The following is a 21,231-nucleotide window of genomic DNA, read 5'->3' as shown; positions in this document are numbered from 1 at the left end:
TAATTACTCATTAAAAGTTCTTAAAATAATGGCCATAAATTGTGCATCCAATAGAAATCGGAATACGGGTTTTGCACGGCCGGAAGAGCGAAAAAGCCGCTCTTGACCACCGAGATCACCGTCAGATCACCGCCAGAATATCTCCCCACACTCGGGAAGGTACCGAAGCCCTGGAAACCCTCCCAGGCGATCTGCAGGGCTGCCCCGACCATACCAGCAAACGCCCAAAAAAGGCAGAGCAAGCGTGGATAACGATAAATTATCAATAAGCGCTAAATGTCGTGAGAATAGGTCGTAAATTTGAGTACGCTTCGACATCGTGTCGCTGTGGCCGTTGGCTGTGGTTTTTGCTGCTTGACGCCGACTTCCAGGGCGGCCCGCCCAGTCGTCTGGGTCGACTCGTTTGGGGCCGGCCAAGGGGTTTGGAATTTTTGCCAGTTTGGATGACGACGGCCCAAAGTCGATTCATCTGGTGCGTTTTTATTTTTTATTTTTGTGTGTGGATGGAAGTACGTCCCGAAATGTAAAAGAAGCGTTGATGAGCTGGAAGTTCTCCACTCTGCCACATTCAGGAAGGTTGGTTAGTGCTTTCTTTTTCTCTTGCCCCGAGATTCTCTCGTACGGTGACACAGAGCACTCTTTTTATCAACAAAATTTATGATACACACACAGCTGGAACACTTGGTGAGGGTTTTTGAGTTTGCATGTCCGATGTACCGAAAATTCGAGACAGAGACCACAACACAACACTGTCAGAGGAGTCGAAATGCGCCCGCAAGAGCTTTGGTTTCCACTTTTTTTGTGGAAGCTGCCCAGCTTCGCGAGCTTTTACAATGCCTTGGTTGGTTGGAAGTAAAAGTTTTTGTCTTGGAGCTAAGCTAAGCTCCACTAAGCTGTACAGCAAAAAGCAAGAACCAACACACATAGAAGAACAGATTTCCTTTCGTGGATGATCACTGCTGGCTGTAGAAACGGGAAGACCTCCCGGAGAGCGTTTATGGGAAACTCCATCCCAAAGGCAAAAGAAGCCACGAAGAATAACTCCAGCATTCCAAGCTTGCAAAGAGTTCCACCTCAAAAATTGTATTCGCAACATTGTTGCATTTTTATGTTTACTTAAGTATGGCACACGTATCACTCCAGCAAAAATGGTGTCATTCAGCTTTTACGAGCACACAGCCTCGTTCCCGTTTCTTTAGACTTCATTCATAAAGTCAACCACACAACCATTTTTGCACCATTTTTTGAAATATCAGAAGCAGTTTTTTGTTTCACTTTTACTCCTTCTGTCCTGCGTAAAATATTGATGTTTCGTTCTTCCCCTCCAGATAACAGCGATGTACGAGATTTCCCATATCGGTAAACTATCAAACCGCCACCTCGTCCTCCCCCCGCAGACGACACTGCCGTTGGAGGGTAGCCGCGTGTTTAATGCGTGTTGTCGAAAGAACTTTTATTGCCCTTTTGATTCCGTTCGGTGGACCGTTCGAAGGGGGCCCTCTGCTTCTCGAGCTTTATGGGCGTATCTCCCTCGAGCTCGTTTCATTCACCTCACCCGAAAACTCGAAAAAAAAACCCCGGGAAAGGAAACATCAACATCTAAATTTGTTGTTGGGTAGATAAAAAATTACCATCTATCGGAAACACCGCGTCTCGGCTGTGAAGGTCAACCAGCCAAAAACGGACGCAGAAACACGTCATATCAACCATGGGTTGTTGTGTGTGTGTGCGAGAATACACGGAGCCACAAATATAGCTCCTCTCATACAGCTGTCATGTGCGCGAGCGCACACCTGTTTCCAACACTGCGCTCATCAGGTGCGTCTTCGGCTGGGGTTCGTCGCTTGGCTGTCCGCCATTTCGTCTGTCCGAGCTAACACACACCGGGCAGTAGGTGTGCTTCGTATGCTAATGAGTCCATTCATAAAACACAGGCCCAGCCGCGGCGGCAAACAATTGGGACAAAAAGGGGAGGGCCCCTAGGTTGGGTGGGAGCTGTGGAACGGCAGTGTCAATGTGCGTTACAGTGAGCGACAAGTTATCGATCGCTGTAAGTCCAGCAGCAAGAGAGCTTGTTGCAGCATACGAACCCAACGGAATCGGAAATAGTTTCAAACTGCTTGCTTTTTGTTGTTTGCTCACGTCACATGACACATGTCTGACGGCCGAGACGACACGGAAACTCGTAGCCAATCTCTTTCCTGCTCCAACAACGACCTTCACGGGGAAATTATCTTCGATTGTACCCGATTACCCCTCACATTGGTTGCAGACTTTCCAACTGATCGGTAGTAGGTCCGGGAAAATGACACAACTCCGCCGGGAGCATATGTTTATCGGGTTTAATGATGCACGGTGACGACGGTTTACTTTCACCGCATTGTATCGCATGACAAAACGCAAATCTGTGACAGCGCGGGGAAGTGGAACTCATTGCTGCATTGCAATTTTCGGGCGCACAGAGGAAGTGCTCTATACCTTGTAGCTCGTGGATGGCATAAGAAGAGCTAAAGTTACTGGTAATGGTGTGGTGAGAGCAAGTTTGGTTTGGACTTGCGAAGGGGCTTTCGATAATTGGCAATTGTCGTCACGAGCGGGGTTCGTCGTCTGTTGCTAGTTTGGCCTTCAATTCGTTTCCTTCCCACCAGAGAGATGAGGTAATGCAAGCTGAGCTTTTATGAAATGAAGAAGATCTTCAGGAACTACTGTGTTACATCAGCAGTGGGCGATGGTATAGGTTTAGAAGACCAATAATCACTTCCATTTCTCTTTCTTATCACATGCTTAACCTACAAAACATTCTCTCAACAATGATTTCTCCCCCCCCCCCCCTCTCTCCAGGGCCGTGACGCAACGCCCTACCTGGAGCGGAACCGCGTCGGACGGGATGCGATCGATTCGGCGGCCGCCCTCACCGACATGGGCAAGTACCTGTTCCGGGAACGGAGGCTCCCGGTGTACGATATTGCCGTTGCCATCACGAAGTAAGTATAGCGCGTTTCGCGTCTGCCCGCAAGTGACGCGCGGAACAATCTACCCAACTGCACAGACACAACAGGCGGACTAAGAGAACGACGCGGAGCAAGTGATTCCAGGCCAGTGGAGTGTCTCGAGATGCAAGAGATGCAAGTGACAATCAGTGACTACACCTCTACACGTACTATAGAGATGGCAGAGAATGGGGTTGGCCGAGGTTATAGTTTGCAGGAAGCTGTCGCCAAGTGTTGCGAGTCTTCTGTTTGTAATCCTTCAGAATTGTACCGATTCGGAAGATGACCCCTTTTTTGAGATTTCTTTGAACCGAATCCCTCAAGACACCGACTATGTAGAGCTGTTCTCTATAGGTTAACATTTGTCCCCTTTCCTATTTTTTCCTTCTTCTACAACCTTCATCGTTGATGTAGAAACTACGTTCTACGTGTCGGTTTTAACAACCTCTCCGAAACCTCTTCTCTTCCTAAGTTTGACACTTTAAATTCTGGAACGAAAACTCTATAAACCAACCACTATTACTATGCACTAATCGAGCTCTTTCGCAGGTATGATATGTGCCGAAGAAGGAAAGGTGGCCGCTGTACGAAGGGCACAGCCGGTAAATGTTTCCTCCTCTACTTTCTTTTCCACTTACACACCTTTACTCTTATGTGCTTTTGTTTACCCTTAATTGCTATTAGTTACTCCTTTTTATTCTGTACTTTGCTAATAGTATTATCTTGTTCTAGTTTTGTTCTTTTACCATTTTACTACTCAACTTAACCACTTCCCACTTCTTCCCGTTTTTTATTAGTTACTTATCTTGTTTAACTGGTTTACTTCTAATTTTTTGTGCTTCGTTTTCACTCACTCCTATACTTAACTGGCTAGTGTTCTGATTACGTCGGTTAGATGTTAGATGTTTTCAGTTTTATTTTATGAGCACCTCAATGCCTCAATAATCTGTGGAGTTGGTTTAACGACTAATCTCCTCGGCGGTTCTGCTGCCTCAACCGAAACGACGTCCCAAGGCTGATTACATCCAATGTTCCTGGTATGCCACGCAAAACAGTGAATAAGATGTGCTACACAGTACACAACGATTTACTAACATTACAAACACTCAACCGACTTAAAGACGTAACTACTTCGAACCACTCCTGTTAAGAGTTGTCGTTTATAGCGCAACAAAAAAAAAACGCTTCAGAAGACATCACATGCTCTTTGCGATATCTACCTCCCTGAACAGAGTCGTCCACTCTACAGTCGTTACCTCCTGTGCACAGAACGGGGGAATTGATGCATTTTATTAGGGTGTCGCCCACCCGCAACCATTAACCGTATCGTTAACCACCAACCAATTAATTATTACCATTGCAGACTAGATATGTGTAGAAGGCAATATGCAAATGACGCGTGTAATCGCGGTACCGCAGGTAATTATAGGCCACCCGTCCGGCACACGCACACGACTGCTCGCTGTGTTGTGTTGCTGCATTGGGTGCTGCTGCTGCTGCTGCTCCTGTAGCACACAACTCACATAAATCCTATCCAGCCGACCACCAAACAAACATTTCAAAAAATGCATCACTCTTTTTTACCACTCCACTACTGTGTTGTTGTTGCTGCTGTTGTTCTTCGTAGAGGATATTTTTCCATCACGCTATCTTCTACAAACACTACACCCCTTCACCATTGGGTTTTATTTTTTGTTTAGGCTAGCGCATTTACTACGCATTCACTATCAGCCGTTTTGCTCACCGTTTCACTATCACTGTCTGTTTGTACCTTTGCTATAGCTCTCTCGCTCTCTTTCTTTTTCGCTTTTTCACGCACTATCGTGATTATGTTTCGTGTAAATGATTTGTGAACTCTGTTCTCTGCTCTTTTTTTCACCTCACTTCACTTGTACATTTTTTTCTTGCTTTTTGAGCTCATCTATTGATGTTGCAAATGATACTTTACGGTACTGTTCATTCCTGCATTCGTTTCATCACGATCGCTGCACATGTGTGTTTGATGTTAAGGTGTTTTACAGATTTCCTTCACAAGCTGTTGCATCTATTTCATATTGTGCTGTTTCCTTTCTTACATTATTCCATGTTTCTTTATTCTTTGCTGTATTTGTGTCTACTTCTATTTCATTGTATTCTATTTTATTTGTATTTTTTTTTCTATTTTGTGATACTATTACCTTTCTACATTTGTAAAAAGTTTTACAATTTAGTTTGAACATTTAAAAGAGTTTTATGATTTGTTAGCATTTTTAGACGTTTAATTTAAACAATATCGATGTGTGATTACTTTCTGAAGCTATCTGTGACACCGTACTTGTACATTATTTCCACTCACTGATCCATCACAGGTTGTCTTCTTCAACAATGATCAATATTGTTGCTTGCTGTATATTACTTTTCGACTTTGACATCTGTCAAGGAATGTAAATAATAAATACAAATACACCGAAACACACGCTTTTGTGGAGCACCAGCATGCACGTCTTGTACCAAGACTTGCTTGCCTATATATATGTTTATATCGTCGCAACTAGTAGGTTTCAGCAATTTCATGACTCAAAGATATTTCATTCAGATGTACATACACAAAAGCAGCATCCGTTGGAAACATTATTTTTATATCAATCCATTTGTCTTCTATTCTTTTCATCTGTTTCAACGTCTCTTATCTTTCTCCATTTTATGACACTTTCTTGTATACCTTCTAATAACGACTCTAGCGCCCTCTGTCTTAAAACGATGACTTCTTTACTCTTAGATAATGCCTTACCGTTAAAAAACCTTAGATTCGATGACCATCACAAATTGTAGGACGATACTAAACGTAGTGTACATAGAGTATCTACTGTATTCTTGTAATCTTTAACGCTTTTCCTAATCTGCATGCACTACCGCTACTACCATCACTACTGCTCACGCTGTAGAATCAATTTAATTCAACGTCCACCCTGGCTGGACCATAGCTAAACTAACCTGCTCGGGGGACTGTAGTAGAGGGCATCCCATGAACCCATCACACCATCACCGCCCGATTGCACACAACATCGGCTGCCCCAGGGTGTCGGCTGTAAATGTCGTGGTGATAGGGTGATACGGTGGTTGGTGCATCCACCCATTTCTCATACGCGAAAAACTGGTTTGGTTTGGTTCGGGCTCGGGAGGAGAGAGCGCAGTCTCAACCCAGCGATAGAGGCGCACCACCACAGGTGGTGTGCATCGAGCAAAGATTAAGCCGCCCGAATGTTCCTTACTAACTCTGTTTCTCCCTACCCCCATGCTCCCGCTCGTGGACACATCTGCAGGATTCGCCTACGTCGGTGGAGCGTGCGTGGTAAACAAGCGCCTTGAAAAGGTCAACAGTGTTGCCATCATTGAGGATACCGGCGGTTTCAGTGGCATTATCGTTGCCGCCCATGAAGTTGGCCATCTGTACGTATATCCGACCTCGAGGTCGTCGAACCCGCTGGATAGAGCCTCCTCAATGAGATATTAATAATGTGTCATCTTATTTCTGCTTCGCCTGGTTCGACAGCCTGGGAGCGGTCCATGATGGGTCGCCACCACCGAGCTACCTTGGCGGACCGGGTGCGGAAAAGTGCCGCTGGGAGGACGGCTACATCATGTCCGATCTGCGGCACACTGAGCGAGGCTTCCGCTGGTCACCGTGCAGTGTGCAAAGCTTCCACCATTTCCTCAAGTATGTTCTAGGAATGATTTTAAGGAAGAAAAGCTCCATAACTACATCTAAATACTGTTTTGTCTTTCCCCTCGCTAGTGGTGACACGGCCAGCTGCCTGCATAATCCACCGCACGAGGACGAGGCGCTTGGACGAGCGCTCCCCGGTACGCTGCTGTCCCTGGACGCCCAGTGCCGGCGGGATCGGGGCACGTCCGCCTGCTTCAAGGATGAGCGCGTCTGCGCCCAGCTGTTCTGCTTCGATTCGGCCAGCGGCTACTGCGTCGCGTACCGGCCCGCCGCCGAAGGATCTTCCTGCGGAGATGGACAAGTATTATATGCGCGCCAGAATACACCAAACGCCCTTCTCGAGCGAACGTATCGGGAAGCTCCATTACACTACTAACGAAATGTTTTGTCTTTCTCTCTCTTTCTCTCTTTTTTCTCTTTTTCTTCCCAAAATTCTACGAACAATTCTCCTGCTGACTGTCGACGTTTTTTTTTGCTACAATTACACGAATGTGTGCGCTCGTTGCTTGCGGTCCCCTGCCCAATTGCCCTCTCAAAACGTTGTACATCTCTTAATTCCTAAACCCCGTTTATATTGACATATCAATAGCACTGTCTCGATGGTAGATGTGTTGCAGAGCATGAAAACATTATACCGGACTATTCGCAACACACTCCATCGTACACGCGCTACAATCAGCAGTCTGTGAAGTACGTATGATAAGTCACTCCCACCCTTCCTTCCACCACTTGCCACCGTGTGTGTGGTACAGAGAGTTTTGCACGATACCACCATTTCCATTCTCTTTCGCCTAACATCAAACATTCAAACACATATACACGCACAAAACATCAACATCCAATCGAACACTTGCATCAAACATCGTGCGCGGCCGTGGAGTACACCCTGAACAGCCTGAAGAGGTGAAGATGGCAAACAGAACATCAAGTACATCGCTTCTACGTAGTATCATCCGACATTTCGGCGAGAACACATCACAACAATCTCGAAGAACTCTGTCTTTAACTTCCTCTCCCAATTTCCCAATGCCCTGCTCAACATCAACAACTTCCACACAACATCATAAGCACACCGATCGCATCTACTACATCTACTTCCACCACCAATCTCATCCTCAAGCCGTTAAAGTCTAGACACTCCCATCAGTCAGCCAGCCAGCCAGCCAGCCAGTCAGCCAGCACCAGGCTCCTAGTGAGCGTGATAGCGCAAACAGTGACACAGTTCCGGACACACCGATAGCGTACGATTTTACACCACGGAGTCATGTATCACACACGCACACACATACACACACACATCTACACCATACCGTCCACATGCAAAACAGCAACAACACCATCGATTTGTAAATAGTGATCTCACCATCAACAACTCCACCCCAGAACTCCCGTCCCCGTCTGTCTCTCGTGTCTCTCTGTCTCTCTTTCTCTCCCTGTCCGTCTCATCCTATTTGCACAAAAAGCGAAACCTCAAATCGTCCGCAATAACACCAACTCAGTAGAACCCGCAAAACCGATGGTCGGCAAAGCAAAAGCTGTCGAGCATCGAGCAAAACCAAATCAAATCAAAACCCCAAGCAAACCGAGTTTAACGCGCAACAACAATCTAACGGATCAACCGTTCTCTAGATATAACTACGACGACAAGTCAGATCAGCAGGAAGAATATTATGAACCGTCTAGCACGCCAACGACATCAACGACAACCAGCACCACCACCACCACCACAACAACCACCACCACCACCACCACTACAACACCATCACCGCCGCCGGCGACATCGACGAGGAACTACTACCAGTACTTCCATCACAAGTCCACGAGTACCTATCCCAATGATTACCATACAGCTAAAAGCCCTCCTAGCCCTAGTGATAATGGTAACGGTAATGGCAACCAATACCACAACAACAACAACTACAACAACAACGGGAACAACAATAATTACAATCACTACAACCCGACGACCAAGTCGACACCGTACAGTACGAAAACGACGACCAAGACGCCGTACGTGTTCAGCAAGTACACGTTCAGCTCGACCAAAAGCCCAACGACCATCGCCACGCCCCGACCATCCTGGAACAATGGCAACAACCGTGAGGATGACAATAGTAACGCACTGCACTACAACAGCCAACAGCACCAACAACAACACCACCACCAACAGCAGAACAGCTATCCGCACGCGTACGGCGATGGTGCGCATGATGCCACCACGGCGACCATCACCACCACCACCACACGCAAACCGAAAGCCACCTACCATCCGGTGTTCGACGTGTACTTCAACCGGATCGCACAAACGACCACACGCAACCCGTACAACTTTTCCTACTTTGCAAAGCGCACCAACACGAACGCACTGAACGGCAACTATCTCGGCGCGAACAGCCAGCTGAGCGTGGCCAGTGTTGCCAGCGGCCGGCAGCCGGCCAGCAGCAGTAGTAGTAGTGGTAGTAATGGTAGCGGTAGCGCTAGTAGTAATAGCCAGCCTTCTTCAGCACGGACAGGCCGTTACTACTGAGCTGTCGGTCGGTAAAAGCTTCCAGAAAAGCTTCATTTTACTTCATATTTTGTGGTACTAGCGCACTAAAAGACGGTGTGCGGAGTGTGTTAGTGTGCTTTTAATGTGCACGCTTTGGGTGTTCTGTTCTTCTCTCTGTTCACAACACACAGCAATCTTCCCATTCAGCTTTCCCGCCATGCCAGTGTTTCCAGCAAGCGTTTACATCCGTTTTAGGAATGGACGCGCTTGTCGGGGAGCTTGTGTGCGCGTGTCGTTAAGGCTGTTAAAAAGGGATTGTACATTTGCTTTGATGTTTTTTTTCACTTGTTCTTGCACTTATTTTTTATATTTTTTTCAGTTCTGCTTGTGTTTTGTGTACACTTTTTTATACTTACTTTGAAAGTTTTATGTTTTTAAGCTCTTACTTTTTCACTTTTGATTTTTTTGTGATTTTGTTATCACTTTTCTTATTCTTATGACGATGAAAAGGAAAAGAACTCGAACTTATTCGTTTGGAACAGAAATCAAAACACACACAGGTTTGAAGATGATGATGGGGATGATAAACACGAATGTTGATAAGTTGTAGTTGCTTAAGTTTGTAAACTCAAAAGTCTGCCAAGTTGCACGGGAAAAAATTAGACTGTGGTCCATTTAAGATTCATTTCACGCGTGAAACAAACACACAAACATACGAAATCGAACTGGCTCATTTAATACAACATTTATCGTTAATTAGTTTACCTGGTTTGCGAACTTACGGTGCATTGGGAGGAGAATTTGGTAGGGCTTTAACGTATAAAGATAACAGCTGGTAAGGATAAGGACACGTAAATGTAACGGAAAAACCCCTGTTAAAGGAGGGAAAACAAGGTAACAGAATAGTAAAGGGAAAGGAGGGAGAAAAACACTTCACAATGAGCAAGATTTTCGCTGGATTTCGAAAACGTACTGCTCCACTTTGCTTGGCCAAAGGCAGAAGATTTAAAAGCAAGCAAAAACATAAAAAAAACCTTTGTTGCACATTTTAAATCTGTTAAGAAATAGCTGGAAGCGGGGAAAGGATACGGAGAAGCAAAGAAAATAAAACATACACACATACTAAGCACTCACAAACACACGTACAATATAAGAAGAGGCGAAAACGCTCACCCACTTGTGTGTGTGTGTGTGTGTGTGTGAGACTGCACGCATCCGTGTTCGCACCTATTTCGATCGGTAAGAATATTATTTTACAATTACCACTTTCTCCCTCTCCTTGTCTCTCTCTCTCTCTCTCTCTTTTACTGTCACATACACATAAACTCTGCACTGGCTGTAGTGGTGACTACTACTGCCTCCCACTAAGGCAACCAATGTACTTTACTTATCCTGTCGCTTCTCACCACGTTGCATGAGAGAGTAGTCGTCGGTGCGGGAGAACTTGGAACCTTTCTTTGGGTTACTGTGGGTACTTGGCTGTTTACTACTGTACAATATGATCAGCCCTTTCATCCAACACACCATTGCACACCAAGGCACAACAACAGGCATCCAGTGTCCTGGTTACTTGTATATTACTACATTAAACCTGATTTTGTTTGGATTCCAATGAACGCTTAGGAGTATCCTGCTCGTACCCCAAGCGTACAGCTGTCTGCACATTTCATCTACTCTATTTTTTCTCTGTGATCTTCTCAGTATCTATTCTTCAAAGCTACCGGATCGGATCGAGATATAATAGTGTGTGATCTGACTCGCCTACTCTGTCCAGTAACTACTTCTGTTGCATGATCACCTTTCAGATCTACTTCAACACTCGACTGTGGAAGACTTTCTACTCTACCCTACTCTACTTTACTTACTCTACTTACTCTACTTACTCTACTTACTCTACCTACTATTTCGTACACAACTGTACGGACTTTTTACTATCGATCTCTGATACCTTTTCGACTGTCTCTACTGTCTTTCCCTACCTACCGAAACAACTCTGTATGACATCCGGAACCCATTACCAACCAAAACCCAATTCTATTCACATGATCATCTCCTCATCCATTTCGAACGTAGTAGAGGGAAGCTTGCTGCTGTGGATACCTGTGCCTTTTGCTTACAATCCTTTTTAGCCAACTACAAAAAAAAAAACAGTAAAAAACAAAACCCAGTAGCGTTAGAAATTAATATATCTATTAGCTGTTAAAGAACCACGGAATACAAACGGAACAGCGCGACTGTGGTTAGTGCTTGGTTGGAGTTCTTCCTTAGCTGTATATAGCATTTAAGTTCGAATTGTACATGCGCCGACACGCAGAAAATTTGCATGCAAATGCATCACTGAAACGATGCCAACCAGCCCAGGTTTTGCATGTAAGATCATCAGCACGAACCCCTTACCGCTGCATGCCCCATAAAACCGAACCCGTCATACCGGAACAAGTATACAAGTAGCGCTTATTAGTGTGTAAGATAGTGTACAATATAAGTTTGACCTATTCGTCGTCCCATTTGCCGTTTTATGGTTGGGAATAAATCCCCCAATGTTTCCTCGAATTTTCCAAGTTAGCACCATCGTACAGAGCACATGCAAACAAAACCCTACCAACTAAACTGTACCCACCAACCACCCACCACAGAGAGGCACTGGCCGTGTACATAAGTGCGTGCTTGATTGGTAGTCTTTCGTCTTTCGGCTTACTTTCAGATATTATCGGATTCCCTAAGTCCTCATTCCACAAGGTCCACCTGGAACCGTCTCTATATCTGATGGTTGGACGTAACCGAATCGTACCCTACCACACCTAACACAAACCTGCTGCGGGTGTATATTATACGCGTTTTGGCTATGCTAAAGGTGCCTGTGAGAGCGAGAGTGAAGATGCTACTGCAATTGTTTAATACGCGAAATACGAGACGAAAAAAAAAATACATAAAAATACCCTTAAAACGGTACAACGAATGGAAATGATATCGGCTTCTCACTGCCACCGATGAAAGGTAAACGGCACTTCGTTTACTGCACTATACCCGCTCACGCACAAGCGCACGAGTGCACATGTTAGTACGTTTGATCACAGACGAACAATATATAGTGCACCTTCTAATGCACAAACGATGAACATTTGTTTTGTGATGCACATTAAATTGAAAAAAAAGAAAAAGAGAAATTTTCATGAAAGTTATAAAACTCAATGAAATTGGACTGATTGGAGGTAATAAAAACTAAAAGAAAATGCATGAAATATTACACCATTTAAAAGCAAAACATCTTCGCCCACCAAAGCATGAACACGAATGAAAGCAAAATTAATCGCAAACAAAAACAAAAATGTAACAAATTATGTACATTACTTGTAGTTAGTTAAGTAATTATAGCACAATCGCATATAGCTTTATACATATATATTGGCCCTTAAATTATAGTGGTAATGTTAAGCTCCTCGAGGTTTGGTTTCCAGCATATTTAGTACTACAAAACCCTTTGTACCAACTTTGATATATGCCAGCGCTGTAATTTACTGCACGTGATACCTTCAAATTGTACTATTATCATAAGATCCACCATCCACCATTTTCAACCATAAAACAAAACACAACACCCAAAAATACTTCTCCTTCACACATACACGACCCCAGCATGCATCTCGATGCGATGCATGCGTTTTTAGTACATAAACACACTCCCATCGGCATCCCCTTCCTTCCTTTGTTGATAATTTCCTTTGCAAACAGGCCAAATTATTCACCCATTTCACACTCGTAGTAAAAGTAGTGGTAAAATAGTAGTAGTTCATATCTCATTTGTATGTATCCGTTTATTTTCCTCCCTTGCTCGCCTGAACCACGCTCTAATGGTGTCACACTTCTCAGTGCCCTAATCAAGCTGCTTGCAAGAGCAATTGAAGCAACTACAGGAGAGATAAAACACTCCATCCATTCCATCCTAGAGTTGCTCCTAAACCTATGCCTAGTCGCACTCACAACTAAATGGACATTTTTTTCGCTCTTTCCCCCCTTTTTCATGACCACAACAGCTTTGGATGATGAGGACAAGCGTTACAAAAACTTTATGAATGCCATCAAGCGGAAGCGATTACAACATCTGAAGGAACAGCTGCAGCTGCAGCAGCTGCAGCAACAGCCCGAGCTCGTCAGCAACCAGCAGTAGCGGGTGTGGGTGGTGTATCTGTGTTCAAAGCAAAGCAAAACAAAACAAAAACCCTCCGCTAAGGATATCCAAGTTCAGTTCAGTTTGTGTAGATGCAAACGTTAGGCCGGTAGTGATTAAGCAGCTCACCACAGCTCACCAATATAAACCGCAAACTCCTTTTCTAGCGAGAGAGCGAGGAGAGCTAAAACTGAAAATTGAAAATTTACTGCTCCATTTACGCTTTTGACTTGACTTTAGGTGCATTTTTAGCTTTTTTTCTGTTTGGTATTTTACACTGCAAAACTACAAATTGTTCATTAAAGAAAGCTTATCTGTGAGCTAAGCGAGAGAAAGAGAGAGAGAAAAAAAAAGAGAACGATCATACGTTGCTTAGCATACGTGCATTGAAACTGCCGCCAACTTTGTTCTAAGAGCTAGAGCGAACTTAGTAAGCCGTTTAGTAGTAACGTACGTAAGCTACCGAACACGTTAGAGTGATCTTTCGTCTCTCAAGCGGTAAACGCTCATCATCAGCGTTTGCATGATAATGATAAAAAAGCCCACAAACACACAGAACGATCGCGGAGGTGGACTGGGTGGGCTTCAAACCCATCCCATTCCTGTATGACACTTCATAGGCTGCCTGCTTATCTGTTCAATGTAAATAGTTAGTGCGTTAGTGTCTGTTTATTATATTCGTTTTAGTACTTGCATCATACGGTAGCGTTAGCTCGTTTCGATAACATCTTCTGTTGTTCTAATAATGTGTATGTATGTAGGTGTTTCTCTTAACCCTTTTTTCCCCGGAGAGACGTCATTACAACGAAATAATGAACAAAAGAAGACGAAAAAACAATATAATACTAAGCGAAAGAGTTAAGAAGAAGAAACGGTACCTTCGAACAGGGGATTTTTTTTAGCGAGCTAAGCAAACAGGCAAAACATCGTTGAGCGAATGAGTTTTGTGGCGGAAGGAAAACAAACGCCCTTTGGGGTGATTACAAAAAAGGGAAGGATCTGTAAACGATATGGAATGAAAACACAGAAAGCAAACCACCCGTAGTAGGTAAAAGAAAAGAGGGCAATCGAGCAAATCGAGAAGATAGGAAGCATATGTAGAAAGCCAAGAAGAGAGATTGGCACCGTGTTGGGTGTGTGTTGCCACCATAATGTAGAGTTTTAATTTATTGGATTTAAGTTATGGGATAGTGATTCTTTTCTCTTCTCCACTGCGTTTGTATATGTGTTAGAATTTTTGTTTGTTTTTTCTTATTCTTATTCTTGCAACGATAACGATCTATGCGTTTCGTGCAGGAATCGAATGCTGAAACAGTGAGCGTGCGCCGTATCGTTGATTCGATCGGCCGCCGTGGAAGTTTTCGGCGACGAGCAAAAAAGGGTGTTTACACACCAGAGAAGTGCTAGGTATTAGGAATTTTGATAATTGATAACAATCGAAGCGAGTACAATACACCTCCGTCCACACGTAACGAAGGTACGCAATTTTTCGCGCGAATAGTGTGTATGTGGAGGGTATTAAGGAGGAAGGTGAACTCGTTCGGACGTTTATAGTAGTGCAAGAACGAAAGGTAGGCAAAGGCGAATGAGTGTATTTCGTTTATGTATTTTGTAAAGTGAGTATATCAATAAAGAAAAAAAAACTAAATTTATAAAACAAATATTTTGACAGTTGTTTTTTGTCTCTTTGTTTTGTAAAGTAAGATTTTTGGAAACATTATTTGACTGAAACTATACATCATCTCCCTAATCCCTTACTGGCATCAGGCTATAATGGAGACGCATGGTCTTTCATCCTACGAAGGCTCGGTGAACAATCGGGCTACTAGAACAAAGCCGGGTTTGACGGTTTTGGCACGGTATGGTGTGCCAATCCATTGAACAATATGATAAGCTAAAAGTACATGATTTTGACACAGCATCAGATTTGATGCTTCAGTGAGGAAAGATCATCAAAACTTTCACATATTTCTTTTTATTAGGTTGCACTCAAGGCTTTGTACCAGAAGTTGACAAATATAGTTCATTCACAATTTGCATAGCTTTAGGCGTCATTGCCGTAGGTTTTTGAAAAAGAATATAAATATATATCTGCAATATATTATTCCGTAATAATATCTGATTGCTTGAGATGAAATACCTTTTAGGAACAAATTAAGGCTTTATCCCTTTTACAAGAAAACAGATTCCCGTATATATAATGCTTTCAATGCATTTTCTGTATGTTTAATGGCTTATTATAATTAAATCATATCATTTACCAAAATGCATTGATCAAAATCCGAGCTCGACAAATAAAACATATTTACTAATAGAACAAAAAATATCATTGAACATGACCAGAAACCGATCATATTAGGTGTAGCAACGCATTTTGCATAACCACTAGGGGCAAAGCAGAAAACGCATGCGTCTATTTTCATTTCAATTATCTCAAGGCATCCATCCATTCAAATAGTAGTGTTGGAAACCATTAAACAATCATTAATTGTTTCTAATGATGAAAACTATTTCGCAGATGATGGACACGTGCGTTTCTTAAACGAATGTCCTGCTCCATAACCTGAGCGCCGAATGAACGTGGCGAAAATGGGCTGGGCGAAACAGCGTCCGGCAGGTTGCCTACCTTTTGCGCTGCGTGCAATGCGGATTGCCGGTAGCAAAGGCGCATGAGTTCAGCGGATAATTCAGGGCGTGTTGAGTTTTGCTGATCTAATTTCGTTATGCACCGTACAAAAAATGTATTCATTTGTTTTTTTTTATGAAATTATTTATTTGATCTTCAGGAATAAAACAAGTAATGGGAAAAATAAGACTATTCCAGGAATATATTCAGTTATTTCTATAAAATGTTTGCCTCATGTAGTTTTAGGAAACATTTAAAATCAATCAAATTCTTTTAATACGTATTCGACTATTCGACTGCATTTTACTTAAAAAGTCTCGAGACCCTATGTGGCTCGACATGACCGCGTTGGAGCAAAAAGAAGAACAACGTTTCAATAGCAGACCGCAAATGTAGAGGCAAAATAACACTCCATCCAATGACAAAATGTGTAACTTAATCAGCAAACGGATAATCACCCAATCCTCGCTGGAACCGTCACATGAAGTTTTAGCAATACGCATAAATAAATTAAAGCACCTAACGTTGATTAAACAACCGTCAAATGTTATCTACGATCGATGGTCGTTTGGTTGCTCTCCCAATCGATGTCATGTTAAACATCAATCGACACCACATTGACTGACGCAAAAAGGGAAGACGAAAAGACACGACAATAAATCAGGAAGTGGTCCAACCGACATTTACAAAAAAAAAGACAAACAAACCACTGTTTTACTGGTCGCCGGACAATTTACAACCAACACGTGCATGCAGGCGCGTAGTGCTTTGCAGCTACAAATCAACCAAAGTAACACCTTCTTACCGTACCGCGAAAGGAGGTACGTAGCATTATTCCTTCCCTTCAACGCCGTTCGCAGCGGCAACGGTAGCGACAAGACATTGAAAACCTTCCTGAACATTCGCAGCGAGCCTTTTGTCGGCGTGCGAGCGGGCCACTACACGAAGGCAATCCTGCATACGCAGCAGCAACGTTCGAGACGATGCAAAATGAAAAGACGTTCAGCATCCGAGCAGCCTGAGACAAAGTTCTCTCCGGTCGAACCTTCACCGAGCACCATTTCACTGTCCAGCGATGCAGAGAATACTCTCACTCGCTCTCTCTCTCTCTCCTCTCTCTTCCCTCACTTACAGCGAATGTAGATGACGGAGATCCTGAGGCAGGCGCAGACTTGAAGCGCAAGCGTAATGCGTTGATTACATTCGCGCGGCCCCAAAGCAATGCAATTATTCGTACGCCAAACAGCTTCAGAGCGATCGGGTGCCAAAGGCACGGGTAAACAATGCGCACACTAAACAAGCACACTATGTCGGTGAAGCAGATACACTACGAGGACAGGGGCAAAGCTTCGCCGAGAAGCTTTTCCTTCAGTGTAAGTCATTTCGAAGTGTTTCGTCATTTGCCAAGAGAACGAACATTCATTTAGTGTGCGAGAACGGCACCTGTCTGTTAGTTAATAAATTTTCAAAAATAACAGATGCACAATGCAGTAAGCAATTCCGCACCGTCCAAACCAACCCTGCGCACTGTTGGAGTGGGCATGTGTGTGTGTCCACGTATCCCGTAATGTTTTAATTACTGTGCGACCTTCTTTCGCTCCGAACCCAGCCACCCAAAGCGGATGAAGCGGCCAGCACGGCCTACAGTGCCGTATTGTTCCATTGACACAGACACACACACACACACAGACGAGAGTGGGAAAGAGAGAGTGAACGAGCGAGCGAGTGGAGGAAGAGCGTAAGAAACACTTTTCCCGGCCCAGGTCGCACCAATCTCTCGGGGTGGTGCTGGCTTGACGATTACTCAATACTTGTTCGGGGATGATGTACGCTCTCGCGCACGCTGGTACGTGCGTGTGTACGTGAATACATATGCTCTTATGCTCTTCTCGAACAATCTTTAAACAGCCGAAAATTGCTCAAACAGCACAAAATAATGCACCAGAGCGCGCGTTAGTGTGTGAGGCAAGCCCGCAAATGGAACGCGTTCTATGCGATACGCCGGTTTTGCAGTGTCAACTATACAGTATTTCTTTTTTTACTAGACAATTTCTATAATTTAAAGGGAAACATAATCTAGAATTGTGTTAAGATCTTTACAAAACTAGCATTTTCTCAGAAGATACTCCAATGTATATTTGAGACAGTCATAAATAAAATGCCGGATACAAACTACTGTAGGTCAAGAACGTCATGGTCGAAGCTAGATTTGATCCATCGTCCAATCATATAGCAGGCCATACGTTTACCTCGGCACCATGCGGACACTGCGTGGAAGAGACGCTAATAATCCAATAAGATCACTAGAAACGAATACGAATCGTTTTTCGTTGTACCGTTATGATTCTAATTACGGACAGCTTTAAATTTCGGAAATTCGTCATGTTTTTGAATGAATTTCTTTATATGCCGTAGGTGTCCGTATTTCGAAGCAATACGGTAATCCAAACCCCTCAGTTTGAATTAATTGCCACAATCTAGCTGTGAGAATTTTCCTCAAAATAATTGAGAGAAAAAAACAGCAAACCTGTGATGCCTTTCTAAGTCTCAATTATACACAATGACCAGACAGACTAACAACGTGATAATGGATGTGTTGTTCTGGATAGTTCCAAACTAGATCCCTAAACTGGTAGTTATGATGCAAGAGAGCGCTAATCAGCTTACATTGAATAAATTGATACTTTGCGTGTAACTCAACTGATTACGGTCGAATTTGCTCTAACAATGCCGATAAGTTGATCCGGAAAAAGGTCATAAAATCATGCTGCTGTCACGTTGAATTTACGTTCGACTTCGATTGGTTTACTGATAGTGTAGAGTGCATTTGCGGAACAACAGTCGGACGGAAGCACAACTGTAAATACGTAGCACTATCTCTCCCGTCATCTTCCAGGAACTGCGCTAATATTAAGTTAGCAATCGTGCGCATTTCTCTCCTTGTTGACTCCATCCATCCGATACAGTTAATGGTTGAAATCACAGGACCGTTTTGGAGAATCATGCGCAACAAACAACAACGACAAAAAACCCCTCGAACATTGCGTTCTGGTACGGCTGTATTAAGAATCGTTTCTCACGGAAAGCAGACCGTTATTTGCTTTGTTAATAGCGTTTGCGTACGAAAAGCTCGAACCATTTGTTTGCTTTTCTCATTACGCGTTATTCTCGTTGGAGCGTTCTGCAAACCGAAACCAAATTATCCAAACAGGTACGGTGTGATTGGGAAATATTTGTAGAACCAAATTTATTAATTCCTTTTTCCGGGCTAGTGCACCTGTCCCCACAAACCACGGTAAGGTTCAGCCGTTTGCGTTCAGCAGACAACATCCCACCGTGGTAACCTAAGACAACTGAAATCCTCTCGACCGCGCAGCTATCGGCACCGTGCTTCGGGTACAGTGCGACCTTACTTTCAATTTTTCGAACGCCACCCACCGTCACCGCCACCGCCAGTTACGCACCATTCAACACTCATCACGGGCGCGCAAGGAATGCACGGGAACGTGGCGGAGGTCGAGTGTGCCCGTAGGAGCGAACCTATATCCACACACAGCTACCAGGGACAGCTGCAAATGGCTGTGCAGTAAAAGTGCACGAGAGTGCAAGTTCGATCGTACGATCGAGCGTCTTTTATTTCGTTGTTGTTGTTGTTGCTGCTGCTGAACCATGCACGATGGCCATTATTGCGGAAGTCTCACTTCTCACAGCTACAGCCACACAGCACAACAGATTAATGATTCTGAGCGATCTTTCTTTACTTGCGCAGCAACACCCCTGGCGATCGGCATGAAAAACGAGTTTTCTTCACAAACGTGAACACACACACACACACGTGGGCACAAGCCACACAAACATACCGATGTACATAGGTTGAGCATCATCTTCGGCAAGTGATTCCAGTTCGCGCATTAGCACAAACCCATTATATAATGCACGTGCGGGGCTCGCAAGTGCTCCACAAGAGAGCCGGTGAGTCGGTCGATTCGATTCCGTCGACGGAGACCAACGGGACCAAACGACCGAAGACAGAGAGATAGTGATCCTCGTCATCGGGGCTTGCCCTGCCGTCTCCGCTACCCATCTATCGCCATCCAATTGCGACGATCAGCATTTAAAGAGCCATTGCAGCAACCGTGCTGGCGATCATCAACCCGCCAACAACCGCTCTTCAAGCAGTTGGCTTAGGATCCGCGCGTGCTTCAACAGCATTCAGCATAATATCCGTACACCCATCGACACTTACCAATTCACTTACACTCTCTGCAATGCCCACCTGTACCTGCTCGCCCATCGTACCCGGTGTCATGTTTGGCCGCACCATTTATGCTGTGTGGCTCTTTCTCTTTCACTCACTCTCTGGTGGTCCCCGTACTGTACCGCTCACGATAAATAGACAGCGATGTGCGTTAGTGAGCTACTCGTGTGTCCCTACTCGCGGTAACGTGCAAATATTGACCCAATTCCGTCCTCGAGAAGTCTCGCGCGAGATGTCACACACGCCGTTCCTTCTTTGCTGCTTCTCTGAGGCTAGCTTAACTTGCAAACGCCAATCATGGGGAAAAGCCCCAACACACAAACCTACACAACACGCGGGTGTAGGAGGGAAAAACAAACCACTCCAACGATTCTGCTAACAAGCGCCAGCGCGCCGCTGCGATCGAAGGGGCAGAGAGGGTTCGTCGCTTAAATGTCGCTTTCGTCTCCAAAGCGACGCAATCTAATCGTTAGCAATCTCAACCAGCGGCTGGGAAAGGAAAAGAAAACAACCACCGAAACGAAAGTGAAAAGCAAACGTTTGTAACTTTTATCTGTTTAAAAATTCATTTTCTTTAACCATCCCTTCCCGCGACTCCTCGTCCATTTTACCCACCAGCGATGCGTAGACGTAGACGATCAGCATCAATGCTTTTTTCGGCTGTTGCAAGCAACATATGTTTCTGGTTGATACGCACAAACACACCCACACCGAGCGACTCCTCTCGCCAGCCAAAATTCATCCATTAAAGATGAACCGATCGTCCGATCCTGCACGGGGGCTGGCAAAAGCTCCAACCAGCTCAGTACGCAGTTCGCCCACCGCCAAACGAAATGCAGCACTACTCCACTACAGCTGCTGCGACCTGTCTCTCACTCTTTCTGCAGTGCTTTAAGTACAGTACCGAACTTCTGCTACCCACTTTCACAACCCCTTTTCCCTCTCCCACAGCCATACAGCCACACCACAACAATAGCCACGACAGTCGACAAAAG

General features: G+C 44.4%; 1 protein-coding gene and 1 long non-coding RNA gene across 11 annotated transcripts in view; both read left to right on the top strand.

Moving 5' to 3' along the window:
• Positions 1 to 10,199, top strand: part of LOC3291422 (A disintegrin and metalloproteinase with thrombospondin motifs like) — an 86,470-nt gene extending 76,271 nt beyond the window's left edge. For 7 of the 9 annotated variants that reach the window (XM_061655857.1, XM_061655856.1, XM_061655859.1 and 4 more), the window contains exons 8-14: positions 2,842 to 2,984; positions 4,354 to 4,409; positions 6,293 to 6,419; positions 6,523 to 6,687; positions 6,766 to 6,997; positions 7,286 to 7,386; positions 8,326 to 10,199. In XM_061655857.1, coding sequence (XP_061511841.1) covers positions 2,842 to 2,984; positions 4,354 to 4,409; positions 6,293 to 6,419; positions 6,523 to 6,687; positions 6,766 to 6,997; positions 7,286 to 7,386; positions 8,326 to 9,223 — 1,722 coding nt within the window. In that variant the 3' untranslated portion in view covers positions 9,224 to 10,199. Of the gene's footprint in view, positions 1 to 2,841; positions 2,985 to 3,539; positions 3,593 to 4,353; positions 4,410 to 6,292; positions 6,420 to 6,522; positions 6,688 to 6,765; positions 6,998 to 7,285; positions 7,387 to 7,816 lie in introns of all 9 variants that reach the window. The other 2 variants (XM_061655863.1, XM_061655864.1) reach the window with 2 other exon arrangements.
• Positions 10,200 to 10,429: 230 nt separating this feature from the next.
• Positions 10,430 to 15,011, top strand: LOC133393012 (uncharacterized). 2 transcript variants are annotated; one of them, XR_009765958.1, is made up of 2 exons: positions 10,430 to 12,181; positions 13,219 to 13,338. It is a non-coding gene; the product is annotated as an uncharacterized LOC133393012 (long non-coding RNA). The 2 variants fall into 2 exon arrangements; XR_009765957.1 differs by lacking the exon at positions 10,430 to 12,181 and adding an exon at positions 12,188 to 12,396 and having other exon boundaries at positions 13,219 to 15,011.
• Positions 15,012 to 21,231: the final 6,220 nt, after the last annotated feature.

Source organism: Anopheles gambiae, chromosome 3 (genome assembly GCF_943734735.2).
Source record: "Anopheles gambiae chromosome 3, idAnoGambNW_F1_1, whole genome shotgun sequence".
Lineage (NCBI taxonomy): Eukaryota > Metazoa > Arthropoda > Insecta > Diptera > Culicidae > Anopheles > Anopheles gambiae.
The sequence above is the reverse complement of the archived record's forward strand: the minus strand, read 5'-3'. Positions and strand labels throughout refer to the sequence as shown.